This window comes from Lithobates pipiens, unplaced genomic scaffold (assembly GCF_037356315.1).
Source record: "Lithobates pipiens isolate NorthernLeopardFrog02 unplaced genomic scaffold, aLitPip1_a1.2 Scaffold_10, whole genome shotgun sequence".
Taxonomy (NCBI): domain Eukaryota; kingdom Metazoa; phylum Chordata; class Amphibia; order Anura; family Ranidae; genus Lithobates; species Lithobates pipiens.
In genome coordinates this window covers 109,904,205-109,926,751 of record NW_027507686.1, presented here as the reverse complement: position 1 = coordinate 109,926,751, position 22,547 = coordinate 109,904,205, and the positions used below count along the sequence as shown (strand labels likewise).

At 43.8% G+C, this 22,547-nt stretch overlaps 1 protein-coding gene across 3 annotated transcripts in view; it reads right to left on the bottom strand.

Annotated features, from left to right (window-relative positions):
• The window catches only part of NFATC3 (nuclear factor of activated T cells 3), a 915,828-nt gene extending 895,322 nt beyond the window's left edge, over positions 1 to 20,506 (bottom strand). For all 3 annotated transcript variants that reach the window (XM_077457371.1, XM_077457378.1, XM_077457385.1), the window contains exon 1: positions 20,285 to 20,506. In XM_077457371.1, coding sequence (XP_077313497.1) covers positions 20,285 to 20,369 — 85 coding nt within the window. In that variant the 5' untranslated portion in view covers positions 20,370 to 20,506. The remainder of the gene's footprint in view (positions 1 to 20,284) is intronic.
• Positions 20,507 to 22,547: the final 2,041 nt, after the last annotated feature.

The window sequence follows — 22,547 nt, the reverse complement described above, 5'->3', positions numbered from 1 at the left end:
AGGGATACCTCACATGTGTAATTTGAACACCATTTACATATGCGGGCACGACTTCCGTATGCCTTTTCTTTGCTTCGCGAGCTCGCGGGGACGGCAGGCGCTTTAAAAAAAAATTTATTTAGTTTATTTAATTTTAAAAATGTATAAATTGTTTAAAAAAAAACAAAAATTCTGATCACTTATTGCTGTCACAAGGAATGTAAACATCCCTTGTGACAGTAATCGGTGGTGACAGGTACTCTTTATGGAGGCACTTACTGTATAGACTGGGGTGAAGCACAAGGCAAAGTATTTTTTATATATGTAGCAGAATTCTGAAGTGGGAATATATGTTTGGGGGTCATATTTTAGGGTATTACTTATCCACCCAACTTATGGCAGTTTGCATGAACGGGGAAATTATATTGAATGCACTTAGGTGTTATGGGTGGGTGGGACTGGTTCCCATCCCCCCACCCCGCTTTTTTTTTTTCCTCTCTCCTCCCGTCCACCCTGCCTTTAGTGGGAGCGTGGAGGTAGGAGACAAGATAGCTCCCATGCCTTAGTGTTAACTTAACGTTGATTACTATCTTTGAATTAAAGTTCAATAGTGGTCTAATAGGGTTAGGCATGTAACCGATTCTAATAATTCTGATAATTGATTCAGAGAGGGGGGGCAGCGAGGAAGGGCGAGAAGGGAGAGACCCCCAGGGGTAGCTCAGATGGGCAGGGGTGGGTTGGGGGATGATGCACGCTGCTGGTACGGGGAGTGCTGGGATGCTGCGGAGAGGATTTGGGCCACCAAAGAGCGGTGGTGCTGCTCCACCCCCCCCCCCTCCGGCCTTTTTTTTTTGTATTGCTTGCATTATATTTATTTAAGCAAATAAATGGAATAAGTATCACCATTTGGAATTTGGTCCTGTCAGTAATGGAGGAGAGAGGACCTACTAACTACTTGCGTTCAGCTCAGCCAATCCTGGAATCCCAATATTATCATTAGGTGACTTCAATTACATTTTAGATAGGAGCCTGGATAGGTTCCCTAGACCAGTCGGTCAAAGAGCAGATGGGGAGAGCCGTCTCCAGCAGTTTTTGTTGGAAATTGGACTATATGATCTTTGGCGAACTCGACACCCACAAGAAAGGCAGTATTCAAGTTTCTCAAGCTCGTGTGGTACCCTTTCAAGAATAGATATGGTTTTGGGGGAAGGAGGAGGCAATTCCGCTAGAACAATATTCTATATCTTGTACAAGAGGCGTTTCAGACCACTCCCCTGACCATAACTATAAGCGTAGGGGGTTACTACTGCCCTAGGAAGTGGAAGATTAATCCCTGCTGGCTGGAACTGATTGAGCACCCAAAAGTATTGACTGATAGGATAAAAGAATTCCTGCAACTTAATGGGGGCTCAGCAGCACAGGGGGGTCGTTTGGGACTCTTTAAAGGCTTACATTAGAGGATTGCTAATACAAGTGTCAATAATTAAGAGAAAGTTGAGGGAGCAGGAAAGAGTAGCAAGAAACAGTAGTTCAATCTGAGAGTGAGTATATAGATGATCCAACCCCCAATAAGCAGGAGTTATGGTTAAAGAACCAACAAGCCCACAAAGCGTTACTTATAAGGCTGCTTTCACACTGGGGCAGTATTCAGGCGTTACAGCGCTAAAAATAGCAACGCCTGAAAAAAACCGGCCCCTTTAACTCCAGTGTGAAAGCCGGAGTGCTTTCACACTGGAGTGATGCGCTGGCAGGACGGTGAAAAAAGTCCTGCCAGCCGCATCTTTGCAGCGGTGAAGGAGCTCCTACCCATTGAAATCAATGGGACACCGCGGCAATACCGCCGGCAAATCGCCACTGCAGCGGCGCTTTGCGGGCTTAACCCCTTTTCGGCCGCTAGCGGGGGTTAAAACCACCCCACTAGCGCCCGCACACCGTCGCTAAAACGACGGTAAAGCGCCGCTAAAAATAGCGCCACTTTACCGCCAACGCCGCTCCCGCTGCAGTGTGAAAGCAGCCTAAAGAGGGCTGAGATTAGGCGGATAGTCCAACGCCAACATTATTTTGGCGAAGAGGGTAGGGCGTACCCTCTCCCTCTTGATTAAAACTAATAATTTCCCTGTTGTGATCCAGGTGATTAAGGAACCTAACGGGGATGTCACTTCCAACCCATCTGAGATAATGAAGGTGCTTGGTAATTATTATGAAGCTTTATACAAGTCAACTAAAAGAAATAGTGGATTTTTTTTACACCAGATGAAAATCCAGACCCTATCAGAACATGACAAAATAGATCACGAGGCACCATTAATGTTGGAAGAGTTAAGTAGTGCAGCAGCTGGAATCCCTAACCAAAAAGCTCCGGGAGCGGATGGGCTGCCAATGTAAATTTATAAGCGATGCAGCGAAGTTCTCCTGCCTGAGCTTTTAGGAAAACATTTAAAAATGGGCATTGGAAGCAGGCAAACTCCCTACCTCGATGCTGGAAGCTAATATTACCTTAATTTTTGAAAGAGGGGAAAGACCAAACAGGAAGTTTCCTCGTTTCGCCCTATTTCTTTATTATGCTCCGATGTGAAAATCTTAGCCAAAGGGATGGCAAACTGCCTAAATGAATACATTCATGAAATTAATACACCCAGATCAGTCAAGGTTTATTCCAGGTAGAACAACCAGCACTAATATCAGAAGGGTGTATTTAAATGTCTAAATCCCAACTGACGATGGCCCCAAGGCTATTATGGCCTTGGATGCCATTTTGACAGCCTGGAATGGCATTATTTGTGGGAAGTGCTGGAGAGATTTGGTTTTGGCCCCTCATTTATTGGATGGGTTAAATTACTTTATAGGGAACCCAGGGCTAAGATTAAGATGAGTACAGCATTTTCCGAGATATTTCAGCTGGAGAGGGCGACGAGACAGGGTTGCCCCCTGTCCTCTTGTTTTTTTTTTTTTTGATCAATGGAACCCCTGGAGATCCTGACGAGGTCCCGTATAGATATCCAGGGATTCCAGCATAGGTCAGGGGGGGGGGGGGGGAATCACCCTGTACGCGGGTGACATCTTGTTTTTTTATCGGGGATATAAACTCCACCCTAAATAAAGTGTTATCTTTAGTGGGGGAATTTGGACAACAATCCGGGCTAGCAATTAACTGCAATAAGTCAGCCATTAACACAGCGGATCAACTGCTGCCCAGAATTCTGGGCTTAGATGTGGTAACCAAGTTTAAATATCTGGGTGTCTGCATCTCTGGCGATGTTAACCATTATGTCAGCGATAATTTAATTCCATTATTAGTAAAATTGAGGCAAAAAGACAATATTTGGCATCGCCTTCCTCTCTCTGCAGCGGGACGCTGCAATTTGATTAAGATGATTTGGCTTCCACAGATATTATATATTCTGCATAACTCTCAAACTTGGATTAATCAGAAATGGTTTAAGAGCCTTGAATCTCTATTTCAGGTCTTAATCTGGAAGAAGGGTCAAGCTCGGATTGGCTTGCAAACAATGCAGCTTCCCGTCAGGAGAGGAGGGGTGGCAGTCCCACACCCGAGACTATATTTTCTGGCAGCACAACTTAAGCATCTGGTTGGAGGTGGGATTCACGGGAGCGAGAACTCTAGCATTAAAATGGTGATTGAGAGCGCACCCCCATTAACTGCTTGTGGAGGTCCTGGAGGCTGATTCATTTGTCCATAGGTGCCCCACCAGTGACTTAATGAGAAGAGTGTGGTATGTAACAAAGTCGCTGATGGGATATTCGGGAGTGAACGATTACACTCCCCTATGGTACAATAAGAACCTAGCTGAAATATAGAAAGACCTCGGGAATGGGAAACTCAGGGGATTAGTAGGGTGGCCAATTATATGAATTGATAAATTAATTCTATAAAGCCATTTGAAGCCCTCCAGCGGGAATTCAATATATCAAGCAGGGCGTTTTATAAGTACTTACAGATCAGATATGGAATTCAGTCCCGATTTAGGTCTTTAACTATAGACAGGGTTAAAACTCCCTACTTCCTAGGAATTGTTGAACATGCGCAAGGGATAGGTTTGCTCTCTAAACTATATATCAAATTAGGGGAAAAGCTCCTAAGTAAAAAAAGGGCCCGATAAAAGCAGGGAGGGCCGGGTCAGGGACATAGGGCCGATAACCCAGGAACAATGGGGGAAGATTCTAGAACAGGGGAGCTTGGTTTCAATATCTCCATCACCAAGGGTGTCCCATCTGCTCTTTATTTACAGGGCATAGTATACTCCCCAAAAAATGCTTAAATTTAGTAAGATATCCAGGGACGAATGCCCTCGATGTAAAGCACCAGGGGATCTCCTCCATATGGTATGGAAATGTCCAAAACTTTTTAGATACTGGATTGAGATAGTTGAGAGGATAAATAGGACTTTTAAAACTACGCTGAAAACCAAGGCTAAGACTTGTCTCTTAAGAATTTTGGAGGAGGTCAGAATCCCAGCTAGGGCCAAGATCGTAGTATTGAGATGTCTATACCAGGCTAGGGGGCCGATAGCCCTTAACTGGCAGTCTAGGCTCCCTCCCTCCTCAGAATCATGGGTTGAAACCATTCAATGATCTGGTGTGAGAGGGCGATGCATGTTAGGCAAAATAACTTAAGGAAATTTGAGGACCTGTGGAGGCCCTGGCTGAACGAGGTGGGTTGAATACTTTGCATGGGGTCTGGGGGCGACCCGAACCCCCGCTCCACTGGCCCTTCACCCAGGGGGGCGGGGGGGGTCAGCGGGGCGGGTGGGAGTGTGCAGGGAGAGTTTCCCCGTGGCCCTCTTCTTTGGGCTACCCTTTCAGGCTCAGGATCCTGGGGACACGGGAAACTCCCCTCCCTTCACGCCCGGTGGCGTCTACGCTACCCCGACCAATTAATACATTTTTTCACTCCAGAATAGGGTACCAGCAGCGTGCATCTGGAGGTGGGTTAAGGAGGGTAGCGGGTTCAAAAAAGGAGAAACAAAATTAGAATTTTGTATATTGCTTTCTTGTTTATAGCCGTTATGTAAAGGTGAATACCCAGTATGTTTTGTAGAAGTGTTATTTAAACGTTGAAACTTAATAAAACAGTATAAAATACAACAGTGTAAAAATAAAAAAAGGAAAATAAATAAAAAATTTAAAATGCGCCCTGTCCTGCCGAGCTCGGGCACAGAAGCCAACGCATACGCAACGTCCACATATAAAAACGGTGTTCAAACCACACATATCACCGCGCTCAGTAGCGCAAGAGCAATAATTCTAAACCTAGACCTCCTCTAACGCAAACCATGCAACCTTGGGCGGCACAGTGGTGTAGTGGATAGCACTCTCACCTAGCAGTAAGAAGGCTCGCTGATCCGAATCCCAACCACGACACTACCTGCCTGGAGTTTGCATGTTCTCCATGTGCCTGCGTGGGTTTCCTCCGGGCACTCCAGTTTCCTCCCACTCTCCAAAAGACATGCAGGTAGGTAGGCTAGTATTTGAACGGGGACCTTGGATTGTGGGCTCCTTGTGGGTAGGGACTGATGTGAGTGTGCAATGTACTGGGATAGGGACAATTGTAGTCACTCACTCAGGTTGAACTGGATGGACTGGTGTCTTTAGTCAACCTAACTATGTAACCTGTAGTATTTTTTAAACGTCGCCTATGGAGCTTTTTAAGAGTAAAAGTTTGTGGCCATTCCAGGAGCAGGTGCAATTTTGAAGTGTGACATGTTGGGTATCAGTTTACTCAGTGTAACATTATCTTTTACAACATAAAAAAACTGGGCTAATTGTACTGCTGTCTTATTTTTTTTATTCAAAAAAAATAGATTTTTTTTTCCAAAAAAAGTGCGCTTGTGTGAAAAAAAAAAAAAGTATTGCAATAACCGCCATTTTATTCTCTAGGGTATTAGAAAAAAAAAAAAATTATGTTTGGGGGTTTTAAGTAATTTGCAAGCAAAAAAAAAAAAAAAAAGAAGTTTTAAACACGTAAACAACCAAAACCTCAAAATGAGGCTGGTCCTTAAGGCTGGGTTCACATTGCAGCGATGTGCTAACGCTGCGAATCCGTTGCGGGTTCCCGCATCGCATGCCTCCCGGCAGCAGTTCACACTGCCCTATGCGAACTGCTGGGAGTGTCAGTGAAATGTTAATGACACCCCCAGATCAGTTTGCATATCGCAGTGCGATCTGCAAACTCAGACAGGAATCGGATTGCATGGTGTGAACACCCATGCGATCCGATTCTGCTGCGGACCAAAAAAAGGGTCCTGTGCGAGTTTGCCTCGGGTGCGATGCGAATTCAGCCATACTATCTGTATGGCTGAACTTGCATCGCACAGAGATAAGATGTGATTTGCACTGCAGTGCGACTCACATCCGATTCTCGTCACCGCTGCAGTGTGAACCCAGCCTAAGTGGTTAAAGACAGGCAGACACCAACAGCTGGCTGAATAGCTGAACTGGCCGAAGAAAAGGAAGCCTTTCATAATGACTCCAGTTTATTGTCAACGGGATCTTTCAAGTCCTGTCTGTTATACACTGAACAAGTTAAGTTCTTGTTTAACCACTTACAGACGGAACGATTTGGTTGCTTAGATAGAGAAGAGAGGAAAGAGGACTACAAAATGAGCACAAGGGGAGGGGGGGAGGGAATAGTGGTATTTAGACTTGGAAAATTAAAGAAAACCAAAACAAACAACACTGCATAGCTTAACCACTTCCCGACCTGCGCACGCCGATGTACGTATGTAAATGACACAGGCAGGCATACAGGTACGTCCATTTCTATATGCCGCCCTGCCATCGCGCGTACACCACCGGCGGCGCGCTCGCGTGCCGGTCGGTACACCTGGGAGTCTGGTCGCGGGTTCTGCGGACTCCATCATCTCACGGGGTGGCTGAATGGGCAGATGCCGTTGTAAACAGCATCTCTCCGTTCTGCCTATCTACAAGTGATGTTTATCTCTGCTCCATGTGATTGGAGCAAAGATCAGTGTTCACCAACACAAAGTCCAGCCCCCCACAGGTAGTGACACGTGTCTAGGAACACTTAACCCCTACACTGCCACCCCCTGATTAACCCCTTCACTGCCAGTGTCATTTACACAGGAATCAGTGCATTTGTATAGCACTGGTTGCTGTATAAATGACAATAGTCCCAAAAACACTATAACTTTAGCGCAAACCAATCGCTTATTGCGATTTGTTTTACCAAAAATATGTAGAATTATATGTATCGGCTAAAACTTTTTTTTTTGGTTTAGATATTTTTGGGGGATATTTATTATAACAAAAAAGGTACAAAAAAAAAAAAAAATGTTTTTTTTTCCAAAATTTGCACTCTATTTTTATTTATAGTGCAAAAAATAAAAACTGCAGGGGTTATCAAATACCACCAAAAGAAAAGGAGCCACTTCGCACGACAGACTGGAAGATTTGCCCCCTAATGACCAGGCCATTTTTTGCGATACAGCACTGCGCCGCCTTAAATGACAATTGCGGAACCCAAACAATTGAAATTATATATATATATATACATATACATATACACACACATATATATATATATATATATATATACACACACATATATACACATATATACACACACACACACACTCTCTCTCTCTCTCTCTATTCAAATATTAGTTCAACCACACTACTAGAACGGGTGGGAAGTAGGCCTGCCGTCCTGGAAGACTTCCCATAAATAATGTTACCGGTAAGTGCAACAGGTTATTCTCAAGTCGTCTTCCAGGATGGCATGCTGAGAGAAGAGCAAGTAGCTCAGGCCTACCTTAGGGCGTAACAACAGACTGTAGAACTTTTCTACCAAAAAGGTCAGGTCCTGAGGCGACAACTCCACCCTGTAGTGCCCTCAGGAAGGTGCTCTGGCTTGACCACGTAGCTGCTCTGTATATCTGTTCTACAGATGCTTCAGCTCTTTCTGCCCAGAGAGACAGTAGAATGAGTCTGGAGATTGGAAGGACAACTAATATTTAATAAATAAAACATGAAAAATATCTAATCTTATGTGGATCAAAGTGCCATGGTGCTACACATGTAATATACAAGTGCTAAAAGTTAAAGTGCAAAAAAACCAAGTAAAGTGACTAGTGCACACATATGAAATAATCAAATGAAATAGTCACACTCAGAAATAAATCCGTAAGAAAATCTGTATAAAAGTAAAGTGCTAAGTGCCAATGAGTCCAAGCAATCGCATAAATGGATAAACTGGAAGTGAAATCAGTGCAACTATTGCTGTTCAGGCAAAAAACATATCCACATATTGTGCTGTGCAAATCATGCAGGCAATTCAGTGCCACACTCCTTTCCCCTTCGTGGGATAAATGGATGGATGTCCCCTTACCTTACCGCTGTAAGGTTACAGCACATAAAAACATATTGATCACTATGGGGCTTCCTCACTCTTGTATCGGATGACTTTAAGGCAGATGAACCATTTGTCGCCCAAGCAATCATTGGATGATTTCCAATAAATACTGTTCATATCTGTGTCCATACACCTCAAGAATACACAGGCATTGCTTCAAGTCGCATTAAATTTGTGGCAAAATTGTGACTTTCAAGTTGCAATAGTGGAGACTTGTATGAAAAACAGCATAAGGCTAAGTCTCCACTATTGCAACCTGAAAGTCACACAATTTTGCCACAAATTTAATGCGACTTGAAGCAATGCCTGTGTATTCTTGAGGTCTATGGACACAGATATGAACAGTATTTATTGGAAATCATCCAATGATTGCTTGGGCGACAAATGGTTCATCTGCCTTAAAGTCATCCGATACAAGAGTGAGGAAGCCCCATAGTGATCAATATGTTTTTATGTGCTGTAACCTTACAGCGGTAAGGTAAGGGGACATCCATCCATTTATCCCACGAAGGGGAAAGAAGGAGTGTGGCACTGAATTGCCTGCATGATTTGCACAGCACAATATGTGGATATGTTTTTTGCCTGAACGCCACGGCAGCAATAGTTGCACTGATTTCACTTCCAGTTTATCCATTTATGCGATTAATTGCTTGGACTCATTGGCACTTAGCACTTTACTTTTATTTTTTTTATTTTATTTTTTTATACGGATTTTCTTAGGATTTATTTCTGAGTGTGACTATTTCAAATATGTGAGCACTAGTCACTTTACTTGATTTTTTGCACTTTAACTTTTAGCACTTGTTATTATATTACATGTGTAGCACCATGGCACTTTGATCCACATAAATAAATAAAAAATGAAAAATATCTAATCTTAACATTAGTCGTTTGATATCAATACTAATTGTTTACTATAGAGTGCATATAGCGGATTTATAGTAGCTATATTTTTATGGTGTAGTATTGCTTTACTTGTTATCCCCCATCCACCCCCCCATCACCACCCCAGATCACCTACTTCCCCTCCTTTTCCCTTGTCATTCCCCTTTCCCCATACAGCGCAGCACTATTACATACTTACCTTGAGGGTGAGTAACTTAAGGAGGTGAATGAATCAATTGGTTCAAAAGGTGCCCTAGTTAGGGCCTCTAAAACTAAAAAGTTAGGACCCAAGGCAAACATGTACTCAATTAACATCAGGGACCATTCTTTCTCTTGCCATCACAAACCTTTTAAAATCAAAAGGATCAAGAGAAAGACTTTTGTCCAAGAAACTGGACTTGGCTGCAACTTGAACCCTGAGGCCCTTTCACACCAGGGTGGTGCGTGTGCCAGCAATAAAACTGCGCCATTTTAGTGGCGGTATTCATCCGCTAGCGGGGGGGGATTTACCCCCCTGCTAGCAGGCCAAGAAAGGGTTAAATCTATGGCAAAGCGGTGCTTGCTGGCGGTATAGCCGCGTTTGCCCCATTTCAATGGGCAGCAGCGGTATACACACACCACTCCAAATATGCTGCTAGCAGGACTTTTTTTTTTTTTTTTTTACTGTCCTGCCAGTGCACCGCTCCAGTGTGAAAGCCCTTTGGCTTTCACACTGGAGTTTGAGGAGCAGCTCTTTCAGGGCGCTTTGCAGGTGCTATTTTTAGCGCTGTAGCACCTGCAAATCGCCCCAGTGTGGAAAGGGAACTAAGGGTCTTGGCTGCTAGCCCGATCCATGCCATCCTACAGAAAACCCAGGATCGTGGGGATCTCTTGCTGTAAAGTCCCTTTCTCCCTACACCAGCAAGACTCCCTAGATCCTGGCATAAATGTGTCAGGTAACCGGCTTTATACTCGAAAGGAGGGTGTCAATTACCTATCAGAACACCCCCTCCTGCACAGGCTCTCCCTCTCAAAGAGCCAAACCGTCAGAAGAGACTGGGGTTCAGGTGACACACAGGCCCCTGAGAGAGAAGTCCCCGCCTCTCCGGCAGGCGCTGAGGAGGAGACACTGACCAGGTTCCTAGTGTTGAGAAACAGGTCCTCTTGGGCCACCAAGGAGTGATCAAAATCAGCTTCCCCGCTGAAAGGCTCAGCTTTTGTAAAATCCTGGGAATGATGACCAAGGGGGAATGGCGTATGCCAGATGAAAATTTCAAACCTGGGCTAACACATTCAGCCCCTCCAACCCATGCTCCCGTCAAAGTGAGCAGAACCTCCTTGCCTTTTTGTTTCCTCTGCGGGTGAAGAGATCTCTCTGGACTGCCGAAAAGGAGAAACACCAGGGAGAACACGTCTGGGTTTAAAACTCCCACTCCCCCTGGGAGAATAATTTGCCAGCTAAGAGTCTGCCTCGATACTGTAAGCCCCCTTTATGTGCACCACTGAGATAGACGGAACTCTGTTCTGCCCATTCCAGAAGTTCCTGGGACAAGGACAGAAGGGAGTGCGTCCTGGTGCTTCCCTGATGATTTAGGAATGCTACCACAGTTGCGTTGACCGAGAACCTGGATCTCCCTGCCACAGATTCTTTCCTCAGAAGGACCTTAGGGCCTCTCTGACCACCAAAAGCTCCCGGAAGTTAGAAGCCTCTCTTTCTTGACGGACTAACCAGCCCAGGGACATCAGATTACATACTACCTTTCTTTAGGTCGGCCAAAAGGAGATCTAGACTTTGGAAACTAAGATGTCGTTGATATAGGGGATTAGAGTTACCCCCTGGAGATGGAGGTATGCTACTACCTCTGCAAGGATTTTTGTGAATACCCCTGGGCTGGAAGTCAGACCGACGGGAAGGGCACAAAACTGCTAATGCCGAAGTCCCTGACCGTAGGGAGGAAAAAAAAATGAATTAAAAAAAAAAAAAAAAAAACACACAAGGGGGGACAAGAGGAGATGTCCATTTTTTCAGGAAACTCTCATCAAAGGGGTAACGCATCACCATTCATCTCGGGACCAAAAAGGCCCACTGCAGGCTTCCCCACTCCTTGTAAAGAAACTTATCAAAATGAGTTAGGTAGGGAAACACCTTAGCCATGCGGGCCGGCTTGTGGGACCCAAAAGGGACCGACACCTCTGTAGATGCCCCCGTCGTATCCTCCATCTTTAGGATATCCCACACCCCAGTGAGAAGTGCCCCTGCTAGCACTTTTTCCTGCGCTGACCAGGACACAGAGTCATCCTCACTGTCCGAACGTTCCTGGTCCGCATCCTCTGAAACATCAGCAGGGTCCGCCTGCTACAGCGGGACCCGACTTTGAAACAGATCTCCCCAGAAGATGGTGAGGAGGGGAAAGGGCTTTTTGTAGCGCCTTGCGCCCACGTGCCACTTCCAGCCTGGCAACAAAGGACTCCAGGACTGCCGAAAGTGCATCCATAGGCACCGCAGGTGCAGGGGAACCTGTTGCAGTAAGGATGTCTGGGGAAGAAGCGCCAGCTTCTGACGCCATGCTGACCCACTCTCGCTTGTCAACACTTAGGGACCCAAGGCAAGACATGCAAAATGACCACACTCCTAGCTGTCACAGACTGAGGGGGCCCTCCGAAAGACTCACCACCCAGGTACTGCACTGTGCTTCCGCCGTCTGCTCTCCCCTGTGTCAGCCAGGAGATGTTCTGTGTAAGTTTAGCACTGTTCCAGAAAGAACCAGCCACCCAGCTCTAGAGGTAAAACAAGGTAAGGCTACTAGAAAATGGCCGCCTCAGCAAGAAACGTCTGAGAGCATAGGGAAAATGGCCGAATGAGAAAAAAAAACAAAAAAACTGGCTGAGGTTCGCCCCACCATGGCCTAAAAACAGGGAAAAAGATGAGCGGACCACCAACGCCCAGAGCAGCCCCCTGCCAGGACTGAGAACCCCCCCCCCCCCCGGGCAGGTACGTGCAGCCCCTATGCCCAGTCACACAGCAGTAGCCCAGTCATATGTGTGTCCCGGAGCATATAGCTCACCAGCCGCCCCTGGATCAGGCAGGGCATGTCGTGGGGCACTTTTTGCCCTTTTTGGTGGTCTTAGAAAGGGCCTGCTCCAAGAAGTAGGGAACCCTCAAAGGGGAGTCCACAGAACCGTGTCTTTTATGTGTTATCTCCCTCCCAAGTTTTCAGCCACAAGGCTCTTCTTGCAGAATTTAGCAGAGCCCCTGACTTTGCAGCAGTTTGAACAGTTTCAACAGCTGCATCTGCCAGATAAGCTACCGCACTACCAATAACCTTTAAGGTAATCCAGGACCTCCTTAGATTTAGAAGTTCTGGGAACATGGTCCCTTAATTTGGAGGCCCACATAATAGCATTCCTAGCCACACAGGCTGAAGCCAAGGCAGTACTCTTAGCCATTGCATTGGCTTCCTAGGCCCTGCAAAGACATGCTTGACCAGTCCATCACCTTTACCCTTCGCTTCTGTAACAAGGCAGTTGTCGTCTGAGGTGTTTGGGTGTCATTATGCTGGAATACTGCCCTGCGGCCCAGTCTCCGAATGGGAGGGGGGGGGGGGGGGGGGGGGAGAGATTATGCTCAGCTTCACACTACATGTCGGCATTCATAGTTCCCTCAATGAACTGTATCTCCCCAGTGTTAGCAGCACTTCTGCAGCCCCAGACCATGACACTCACACAACTATGCTTGACTGTAGGCAAGACACACTTGTCTTTGTATTCCTCACCCGGTTGCCCCCACACACGCTTGACACCATCTGAACCAAATAAGTTTAACTTGGTCTCATCAGACCATAGGGCATGGTTCCAGTAATCCATGTCCTTAGTCCGTTTGTCTTCAGCAAACTGTTTGTGGGCTTTGTGCATCTTTAGAAGAGGATTCTTTCTAGGATGACAGCCATGCAGACCATTTTGATGCAGTGTTTGACTTATGGTCCAAGTACTGACAGGCTGACTACCCCCCACCCCTTCAACCTCTGCAGCAATCCATACATGTCACCAAGTGCCAAGCAGTTTTAAACTAACGGAATCTAAGGGTTGTACCTTATCGCCTATCTTTTTTTCATTAATAATCTAACCCCTTGTGGAAACTACCAGAACCAATTCTAAAATTAGAGGTATTAAAATTGGACAAATAGAACAAACTGGGACTATTCGCGGATGACATATTGACACTTACGTCTCCTGTTACCTCTCTGAGCGATACAAGAATACTTTAGAGGCCTTTGGAATAGTATTAGATTATAAAATAAATCCTAGCAAATGTTACACCTTGCCAATGAATATTCCACCAGATCAAGTTAACGATTTGTATCAAAACTATATGTATATCTGGGATAAGCCATCTCATATTTAGAGATACACCTCAACAAGCTGTATGAGGTCAATAACACCATTTTTCTAAAACAAATCATTCAAGACCTCCAATTCATCCAAAAAAAAATATTTATCCTGGATCGGTAGAATATTGGCATTCAAGATGCAAACACTACCAAAAATGTTATATTACTCCCGATGCCTTCCAATTCCATTACCGGTAAAGTTTTTTAGCCAAGTCAAAACTAAGAAAAAAAAAAAAAACAAAAAAAAAAAACCCTAGGGTTGCATTCTCGACTAAGACCTTAACTAAAACAAAAGTTGGCATGACTCTTCCTGATGTTCGCTACTATGCATCATTACTTGATCAGATGAAGCATTAGTTTACATATTCAAATAAGTTATTCACGTTTAATATTTAACCATAAGTTAAAAAGGGTAATGATCTATGTTCTTAAGCTTTCGCTTATTATCTACTCCCTAAAGAGAATATACCTAATTACCTAAAACTTAAAGCTACCTCAACAGCCTGGAAGTTTATTTTAACCAAATTGCAACCTATATATGACCCAGTCCAGATTCCATTACCAATATGAACTATTGAATATTGGGAAACAAGGCTTAATGTAACTCCCTGGAATAAACAAGGAATACTTTTTTTTTTTTCAATCACCTGCCAGATACTCAAAAGACCCATTTCTCGCTAAGCTTAATTCCAAACCACACCTTAAGAAGTTTAATCAAATAGGACCATGAAGAGTTCAAAGATCTGGAATTCCTTCACCTCTAGCTAAATCAATAATTAAAGAGGCATATCACTATTTTAAAAACGCATCTCCTCCTCCTCCCGCCCCCCAAAATACCAAGACTTCTAATATGCTTAAATGGGAGAGTGATTTTTCCCAATCATTTTCATGGGAAACATGGTACAAAGCCATAAGAATTAATAACTCAGAATCCTCCTGCATGGAACACTGGAAAAAAAAATTAAAAAAAAAATACTAAATCGTTATTTAACACTATACAGACTTTCCAAAATGTTCCCATCTTCATCCTCCCTATGTTGGAGATGTAACACCCAAATACACACATAGATACATTATGGGAATGTAAAGCTTTGTCCAGTTTTTGGAAGTTAATTTCATCAATCATAGCATCACTTATAGGAAATCTAACAGCACTCACACCAGCAATGGCCTTATTAGGTCTAAACTTAGATATTTACCCAATTATAGGACTATACTAGCCAGGGCTCGACAAAACCCGGGCGCCAGGTCGCATTTGCGACTAGAATTAACGACCTGGCGCAGCACAGCTGGGGGTATCCTGTCTCCGCGGACCCCCCCGGCCTGATCTCGTCGGGCCGCGACGCCGGCGACCGGTAATTGAGCCCCCGGCTTTGAGGCCTTCTACGATCCTATGGTTCCTTCTGGAATCTGGCGCCCTCTTGTGGTGGCAATGCTAATGGAGCTTCTCCTTCCCTTTACTCAGAACCCCTAAACATTATATATATATATATATATATATATATATATATATATATATACACACACACACACACACACACACATTTTATTCTAACATCCTAGAGAATAAAATGGTGGTCGTTGCAATACTGTCTGTCACACCGTATTTGCACAAGGGACTTACAAGCGCACTTTTTTGGGGAAAATGTATTTAATAAAAAAAAAAAAAAACAGTAAAGTTAGCCCTATTTTTTTTTATATTGTGAAAGATAATGTTACGTCGGGTAAATCGATACCCAACATGACATGCTTCAAAATTGCGCCCTCATGGAATGGCGACAAACTTTTACCCTTTAAAATCTCCATAGGCGACGTTTAAAAAAATTCTACAGGTTGCACGTTTTAAATTACAGAGGAGATCTGGGGCTAGAATTATTGCTCTCACTCTACCGATCGCAGCGATACCTCACATGTGTGGTTTGAACACCGCTTTCATATATGCGTTCGCTTCTGCACGCAAGCTTGGCTGGACAAGGCAGGTTTAAAATCATTTTTTTTTTTTTTTAAAGTGTGTCACTTTTATTCCTATTACAAGGAATGTAAAAATCCCTTATAATAGAAAAAAGCATGACAGGTCCTCTTGTATATGAGATCTGGGGTCAGAGAGACCTCACATCTCATATTTACACTAAAATGCAATAAAAAAAAATAAAAAAAAATAAAAATTAAAAAAAAAAGTCCCTCTAAGAGCTATGGGCAATGACTTGGAGACAGGTGGGGGGCTGGGGGCTATCTTCTCCTCACTAGTCTCCATGTCAGGCAAGGGACAGGTCCAGATCGCCGTCACGGACCTGGCTCCTAACTTTTTTAGCTGGCTCCTAGAGTCCAAGCAAATTTGTCAACCCTTGATACTAGCTAATATTGTATTGGCCACGAGACTCACCATAACCAGATTATGGAAATCCACTTTAGCTCCTAACCGATCAGACGTCATACTAAAACTAAATTCTATAGCCCATTTTGAACTGATGCTAGCGCATAAAAATGATGCTTTAGCTTCATTTACAAAAGTTTGGCTTGCATGGACATTACATCCTAGAGCAGTGGTGGTGAACCTTGGCACCCCAGATGTTTTGGAATTACATTTCCCATGATGCTCTAGCACACTGCAGTGTAGCTGAGCATCATGGGAAATGTAGTTCCAAAACATCTGGGGTGCCAAGGTTTGCCATCACTGTCCTAGAGCTTCAAATTTCCTGAAAAATAAAATGAGAACTACTAATATTGTGTTTCTGGTAGATCATATAACTAAGAGACTGAACTGATACTGTAACTTCCTCTCCTTTTACCTTCCTTTCCTAATGTTTAGCAACCTACCCTTGTTTACAGAATGTTCCCATTTGGGGTAAACAAAGATTAATTATTCAAGAGTAATACACTTAGTTGTATTGTATGTACTGCAAACAAATCATAATAGATACTGGTAAGGTATTTTTGTCACATATACGTGTAGGATGAAATTATTGAACCAAAATGTTGATGTACTACTTTGTTATATATCTGAAAAATCCAATAAAAAAGAACTAGAAAAAAAAATTATATATAATAAATCCATCTCTCTCACGTTAACCACGGAAGGATTTACCCCCTTAGGCCTGATTCACACCTATGCATTTTTAGTGCTTTTTGCATAATTGCACTACAGTCCATTTAACATGGTTTCCTATGGAACACGTTCTGTAGAGCAAATATGCAAAATGCAAAAAGCACTAAAAATTTATAGATGTGAAGCCAACCTTAAAGTGGAGGTCCACCCTAAAGTGGACCTTCCGCTCATCGGAACCCTCCACCCCTCCGGCGCCACAATTGGCACCTTTCAGGGGGGAGGGGGGTGCAGCTACCTGTACTGTACAGGTATCTGCACCCCCCTCCCCCCTGAAAGGTGCCAATGGTGGCGCCGGAGGGGTGGAGGGTTCCGATGAGCGGAAGGTCCACTTTAGGGTGGACCTCCACTTGCGGGATAGCTCTCTGCGGAAAGGGGCGTAGATTACGCCGCTTTCCGCAAGTGCCCGCCCCTTTCCGCAAGTGCCCCGCTGCCTGCTGGGAAACACACAGATCCCAGAGGCAGCGGGGACCGTCCTTATTGCGCGACTCGCGCATGCGCAGTAGGGAACCAGGAAATTAAGCCGAAAGGCTCCATTTCCTGATTCCCATACCCAAGATGGCGGCGGCAGCACCCGAGAGACGATCAAGAGATCGGCTTCGGGTGCCGACATCGCGGGCGCGCTGGACAGGTAAGTGTCACTATTTTAAAAGTCAGCAGCTGCAGTATTTGTAGCTGCTGGCTTTTAAAAAATAAAAAAAAATAAAACGCGGAGTCCCGGCGGACTCGCGCTTTAATGACCGAGCAATTGTTTTCAATTTTTTCCCCACAAAGAGAGCTTTCTTTTGGTGGTATTTGAGCAGCTCTGCAGTTTTTATTTTTTGAACTATCAAAAGACCAACAATTTCTAGCCTAGTATAAAGATTTTTTCTCCTCTCAAAAATTGTCATTCATAAAGGAACATAATATATACATACATTCTTATCAGTTTAAGGAACAGCGCCAAAACCTACTGTACCATTTGTTTGTCTTACAGTAATCAGTGCCAAAAAAATAAATAAAAATGCACTGATCACTCTATAAATTACACTGGCAGGGAAGGAGTTATCAGAGGTGATCAAAGGGTTAAATGGGGGGGCTAGTACTGACAGGAAGAACACAGATCGCTGTTCCTGATTACTAGGAACAGATGTTTACATAGGAAGATGCCATTCCGCCTCTCTGTGAAACGATTTCAGATAACCAGCAGATTTCAGGTCCACCAGACACGTGCATCGGCTCCTCCTCCATGCAGCGGCATGCACCCACACTGCTGCATGCAATAACGTACAGGTACGCTGTTTCACACAATAGAGCCACACTGCCTCAGCAAATACACCAATTTACACAAAAAAATTTTTTATCAAATTTTAATAAAAATGCTTTTAGAGAAAAAAAAAAAAAAAAAAACGAAAGATAGTTTTCCCATTTAAGATACATTAAAAGGAGAAGTCCAGCTCATTTGGCTGGGTTTCTCCTATGGATCACAGGAGTGCAATTTGTTTTGCACTCCGTTGACCCATTTTCAGCAGAGAGCGGGATGAAGTCCACTCTCTGCTGACGTCACATAAATCAGTTCAGACACCATGTCATCCCGACAATGGAAGTCTGGATCTGCCAGGTGCCTGGACTGATGCCTGTCTCAATAAGTTGCTGAGAGCCTGAGATGGCCGCTTCCTGCCCCTCCACAGCTCAGCGCTCCATTGAGCGAGGAGGAGCAGAGCGGAGAGCTGCTGATTGAAAAAGTCAGCAGCTCGGGGAGCTGCGAGAACTGAGCCATCAGCAATATTCAAATCGCTTGGTTCTCAGTGTAGAGGTGCCGGAGAACAGATGCTGCATCCACCGAGGTAAGTATTGATCAGAAAAAACAAACCTATACTTCGTTTTTAATAATTTAGTTTATTCAGCAAGAAATGGAGCTTAGTTATGTAGCAAGAGGTTGTATATTCTGCAATATTTTTTGTAAACTCATTCAACTTAGACCAAGTGAAAAAAATTAGCTGCACACCAACATCAGTCCAACAGGTTTATTTTAAGAGTGCCACAGGACCAACTACAGACCAAGAGGTGACAAGGTTTCACATATACATTGACCTTCTTCAAAACCTCAAAAAGGGTTTTGAAGCCCAATGTTTGTGTGAAACCTAATCACCGCTTGGTCCATTGTTTTAGTCCTGGTGGCAATGCTTTCAATAAACCTGTTGGATGGATTTTTTTTTTTCTGTGGTGGGCAGTCTTTAACCACTTACAGACCGGACCATTTTGCTGGTCAGAGACCAGATCACTTTTTTGCGATTCAGCACTGTGTCGCTTTAACTGAAAATTGCGCGGACGTGCGACGTGGCTCCCAAAACAAAATTGATGTCCTTTTTTTCCCACAAATAGAGCTTTCTTTTGGTGGTATTTGATCACCTCTGCGGTTATTTTTTGCGCTATAAACAAAAATAGAGCGACAAATTTGAAAAAAAAATAAAAAATTTTTTTTTACTTTTTGTCATAATAAATATCCCCCAAAAGCTAGACCAAAGCTATTGGCTACTAGCCTGAACGTAGTCCTGTCCTAACGAAATATCGGATTTTCCGACGACAACTTAGTCCGACCGTGTGTATGCAACATCACTTCCGGACCTCTTCCGGAATTAATCCGTCGGAATTACTCCGACGGATTTGGTTGTCGGAATCTCTGACTGTGTGTACAAGGGCGAACAGTAGCTCATTGTGAACTGCAAGCCATCAGCCACAAAGGCTGGTGGAACTTGTAATTAATCACAGATTGCTGTGAATGAAGCTGCCATCATGTGGGTAGTGCCCCACACGGTGAGCACAAACTCTGGTGTTGGAGAAGTGGCGAGTACACCCACCATAGCATTGTAAAAACAGCTGCTTGTATTAAGATATAGTGTCAACAGTGTGTGTGTGTGTGTGTGTGTATATATATATATATATATATGCAAAAAAAATTATTATTACTTGTAGCACTAATATCGTGGCATTTATACCGGTGTATAAAAAAAAAAAAAAAAAAAAAAAAAAAAAAAAAAAAAAAAAAGAAGGGAAGGGGGGGGGGGGGGGGGGGGAGAGTAGGAGGAGGAGGCGGCATTTTACATAAATGTTTGGTGGGCAATCTGAAAAGTTACAAATGGGATGATCAGCTAGTTTGACAACAGCTGGAGTGCACGGTGAAAGCCTTCAAATGGATCCCATTATAAATTTAAACAAATACAATACCACACTCATCCATTATACAACACTTGGATAAAAGTTAATGTCAACACACGTTCATGTACAGAAATCCTTCTCCAGAAGGAATAAAAATGATAGTAGTATCCACTAGTCACTCTACACCTGCAGCACTTCATACTAACTGGACACACTTTGGTTCGTGGATCTTCGAAAGTTAGCAGGCCGTAGTTGTACGCTACTTGCTGGTTTTGTAGATGAGAGCGCCCCCTATGCAGAAATCAGCGTGGTCCCAGCATAGTTACTATCAAATCCCATAATCAGAATTTTGCATCAATGATTCACGTTTTCGCCCTGATGTAAGCAAACAACATCAAGAAATACTTCAACAAACCTCACCTGTCGATTCTAAAGGCTGCGCCGAAGCCTCTTCGAATATGAGCCTGAAGTCCAACTCGCCCGAACCACAATGTGCAGCACTCATCGATGCCTGTGAGCAGCACACCACTTCCCGTCCCCTTCAACCCTCTTTCCTGCTTATTATACCGGTTAGTCGATCTCCTCTCTAACCTCAAACCAACTTTCTCGATGTCGAGTGATAGGGCCTCACACCCCTCCTCCCCGCACTGTTCATTGGTTGTACGTCGTAGTACGTCACTGTCCCGCTTTGACGCTAACAACATATTTTCCTAACTGTCCCGTGTAAAAATCATCTATCGTTTCTCCATTGATGTTGTGCAGTTTACATTGAAGTCGCTTCGCGGAAGAACTATCGGCTCTATCCATGTCGGTCTTTATTCTTCCTGACAGATGGGAGGGGCGATGTAGCCATGTTCTAGAAGACTCGTTCAGATTAGAGAAATGTTTATGGCAGCCAATAGTGAACTTGTATCGTGCAGACAAGGAAGTAGTTTAGGTTGTTTGCATCTATTCTAGACAGAACTGTAAGTAGAGATATTTAAAGCGAACTTGTTGCTTTCTTAACCACTTCACCACTTCAATAATGGGAACTTTTGCCCCCTTCCTTCCCAGACCCATTTTTAGCTTTCAGGGTTCTTGCACTTTCATTAAGAATTGTGTGGTCATGCAATACTTTTCCCAAAATTACATTTTTATAATTTTGTTCGCACAAATAGAGCTTTCTTTTGTTGGTTTTTATTCACAACACTTTTTTTTTTTTTTTTTTTTTTTTTTTTTGCGATATAAGCTAAAAAAGAGCAGAAATGGTGAAAAAAAAACAATATTTACTTTATTCTATTTTAAAAGAAATCCAGTAAAATTTAATTTTGTCATACATTTAAGCCAAAATGTATTCTGCTACATGTTTTTGGTAAAAAAAAACAACCCGTATCTAATATATGTACACAAATGATCATGTACAGATGTGCGCAGGTGATCATGGATATATGTGTGCAAATGATCATTGGGACATGTGATTTTACTGTTATATATGTGGGGAACAGGTGTTTTGGGGATCATTACTATGTGGGGACATGTATGTTTACTTTGTGTGTTTTACTGTGGTGACACTAGACTGGTGATCAGTGAGTAAAAAGCTGTAAAAACACAGCTCATACTCACTGATCACCAGCTGGATGCAGAGATCCGCTCTCCTCTCCTCAGCGACAACTTCCGTGTGAGGAGAGGAGAGCCGATCGCCTAGCAACCGGCTGTTTGTATACATCACATGACGGCCATGATTGGACACGGCCATCATGTGATCAGGAGGGCCAATCACAGAGCCCTCCTGCCAATCTAAGTTGTGCCGTGATACGAGCGCATTGGGATCGTGCTACTGCACGGGATTGCGCGCATGCAATCCCGCTCCTTCTGAGGGATGTTCCTGAACGTCCACTCAGAAGAAGAGAGCACCCACCTGGCCGTACATATGCAGTGGCTGGGTGGGAAGTGGTTAAAGAAAAAATCCAGTTTACAGCATCTTGTCAGTCTTCATTAGTTAATCCTTGTTCTTATTCTTTTAATGATGGACTCAACTTTCTTATTTTTAAAGTGGGAAACTCACTTTTTTTTTTTAGATTGCTTACAGGTAGAGCTTTTACGACAAAAGAAATTCTGTCATGGTTCCAGTAATCCATGTCCGTAGTCTGGTTGTCTTCAGCAAACTGTGGGCTTTCTTGTGCATCATCTTTAGAGGAGAGAAGAGGCTTCCTTCTGGGATGACAGCCATGCAGACCAATTTTATGCAGTGTGCAGCGTATGGTCTGAGCACTGACAAGTTGACCCCTACCCCTTCAACCTGTTGGCAGCACTCATATGTCAAATTTCCAAAGACAACTTCTGAATATGATGCTGAGCACGTGCACTCAACTTCTTTGGTCGACCATGGCGCGGCCTGTTCTGAGTGGAGCCTGACCTGTTAAACTGCTGTCTGGTCTTAGCCACCATGCTGCAACTCAGTTTCAGGGTCTTGGCAATCTTCTTATAGCTTAGGCCATCTTTATATAGAGCAACAAATATTTTCTTCAGATCCTCAAGAGAGTTCTTTGCCATGAGGTGCCATGTTGAACTTCCAGTGACCAGTATGAGAAAGTGAGAGCGATAACACCACATTTAACACACCTGCTCCCCATTCACACCAGAGACCACCTGGGAGGGAAAATGGCTAATTGGGCTCAATTTGGACATTTTCACTCAGGGTTGT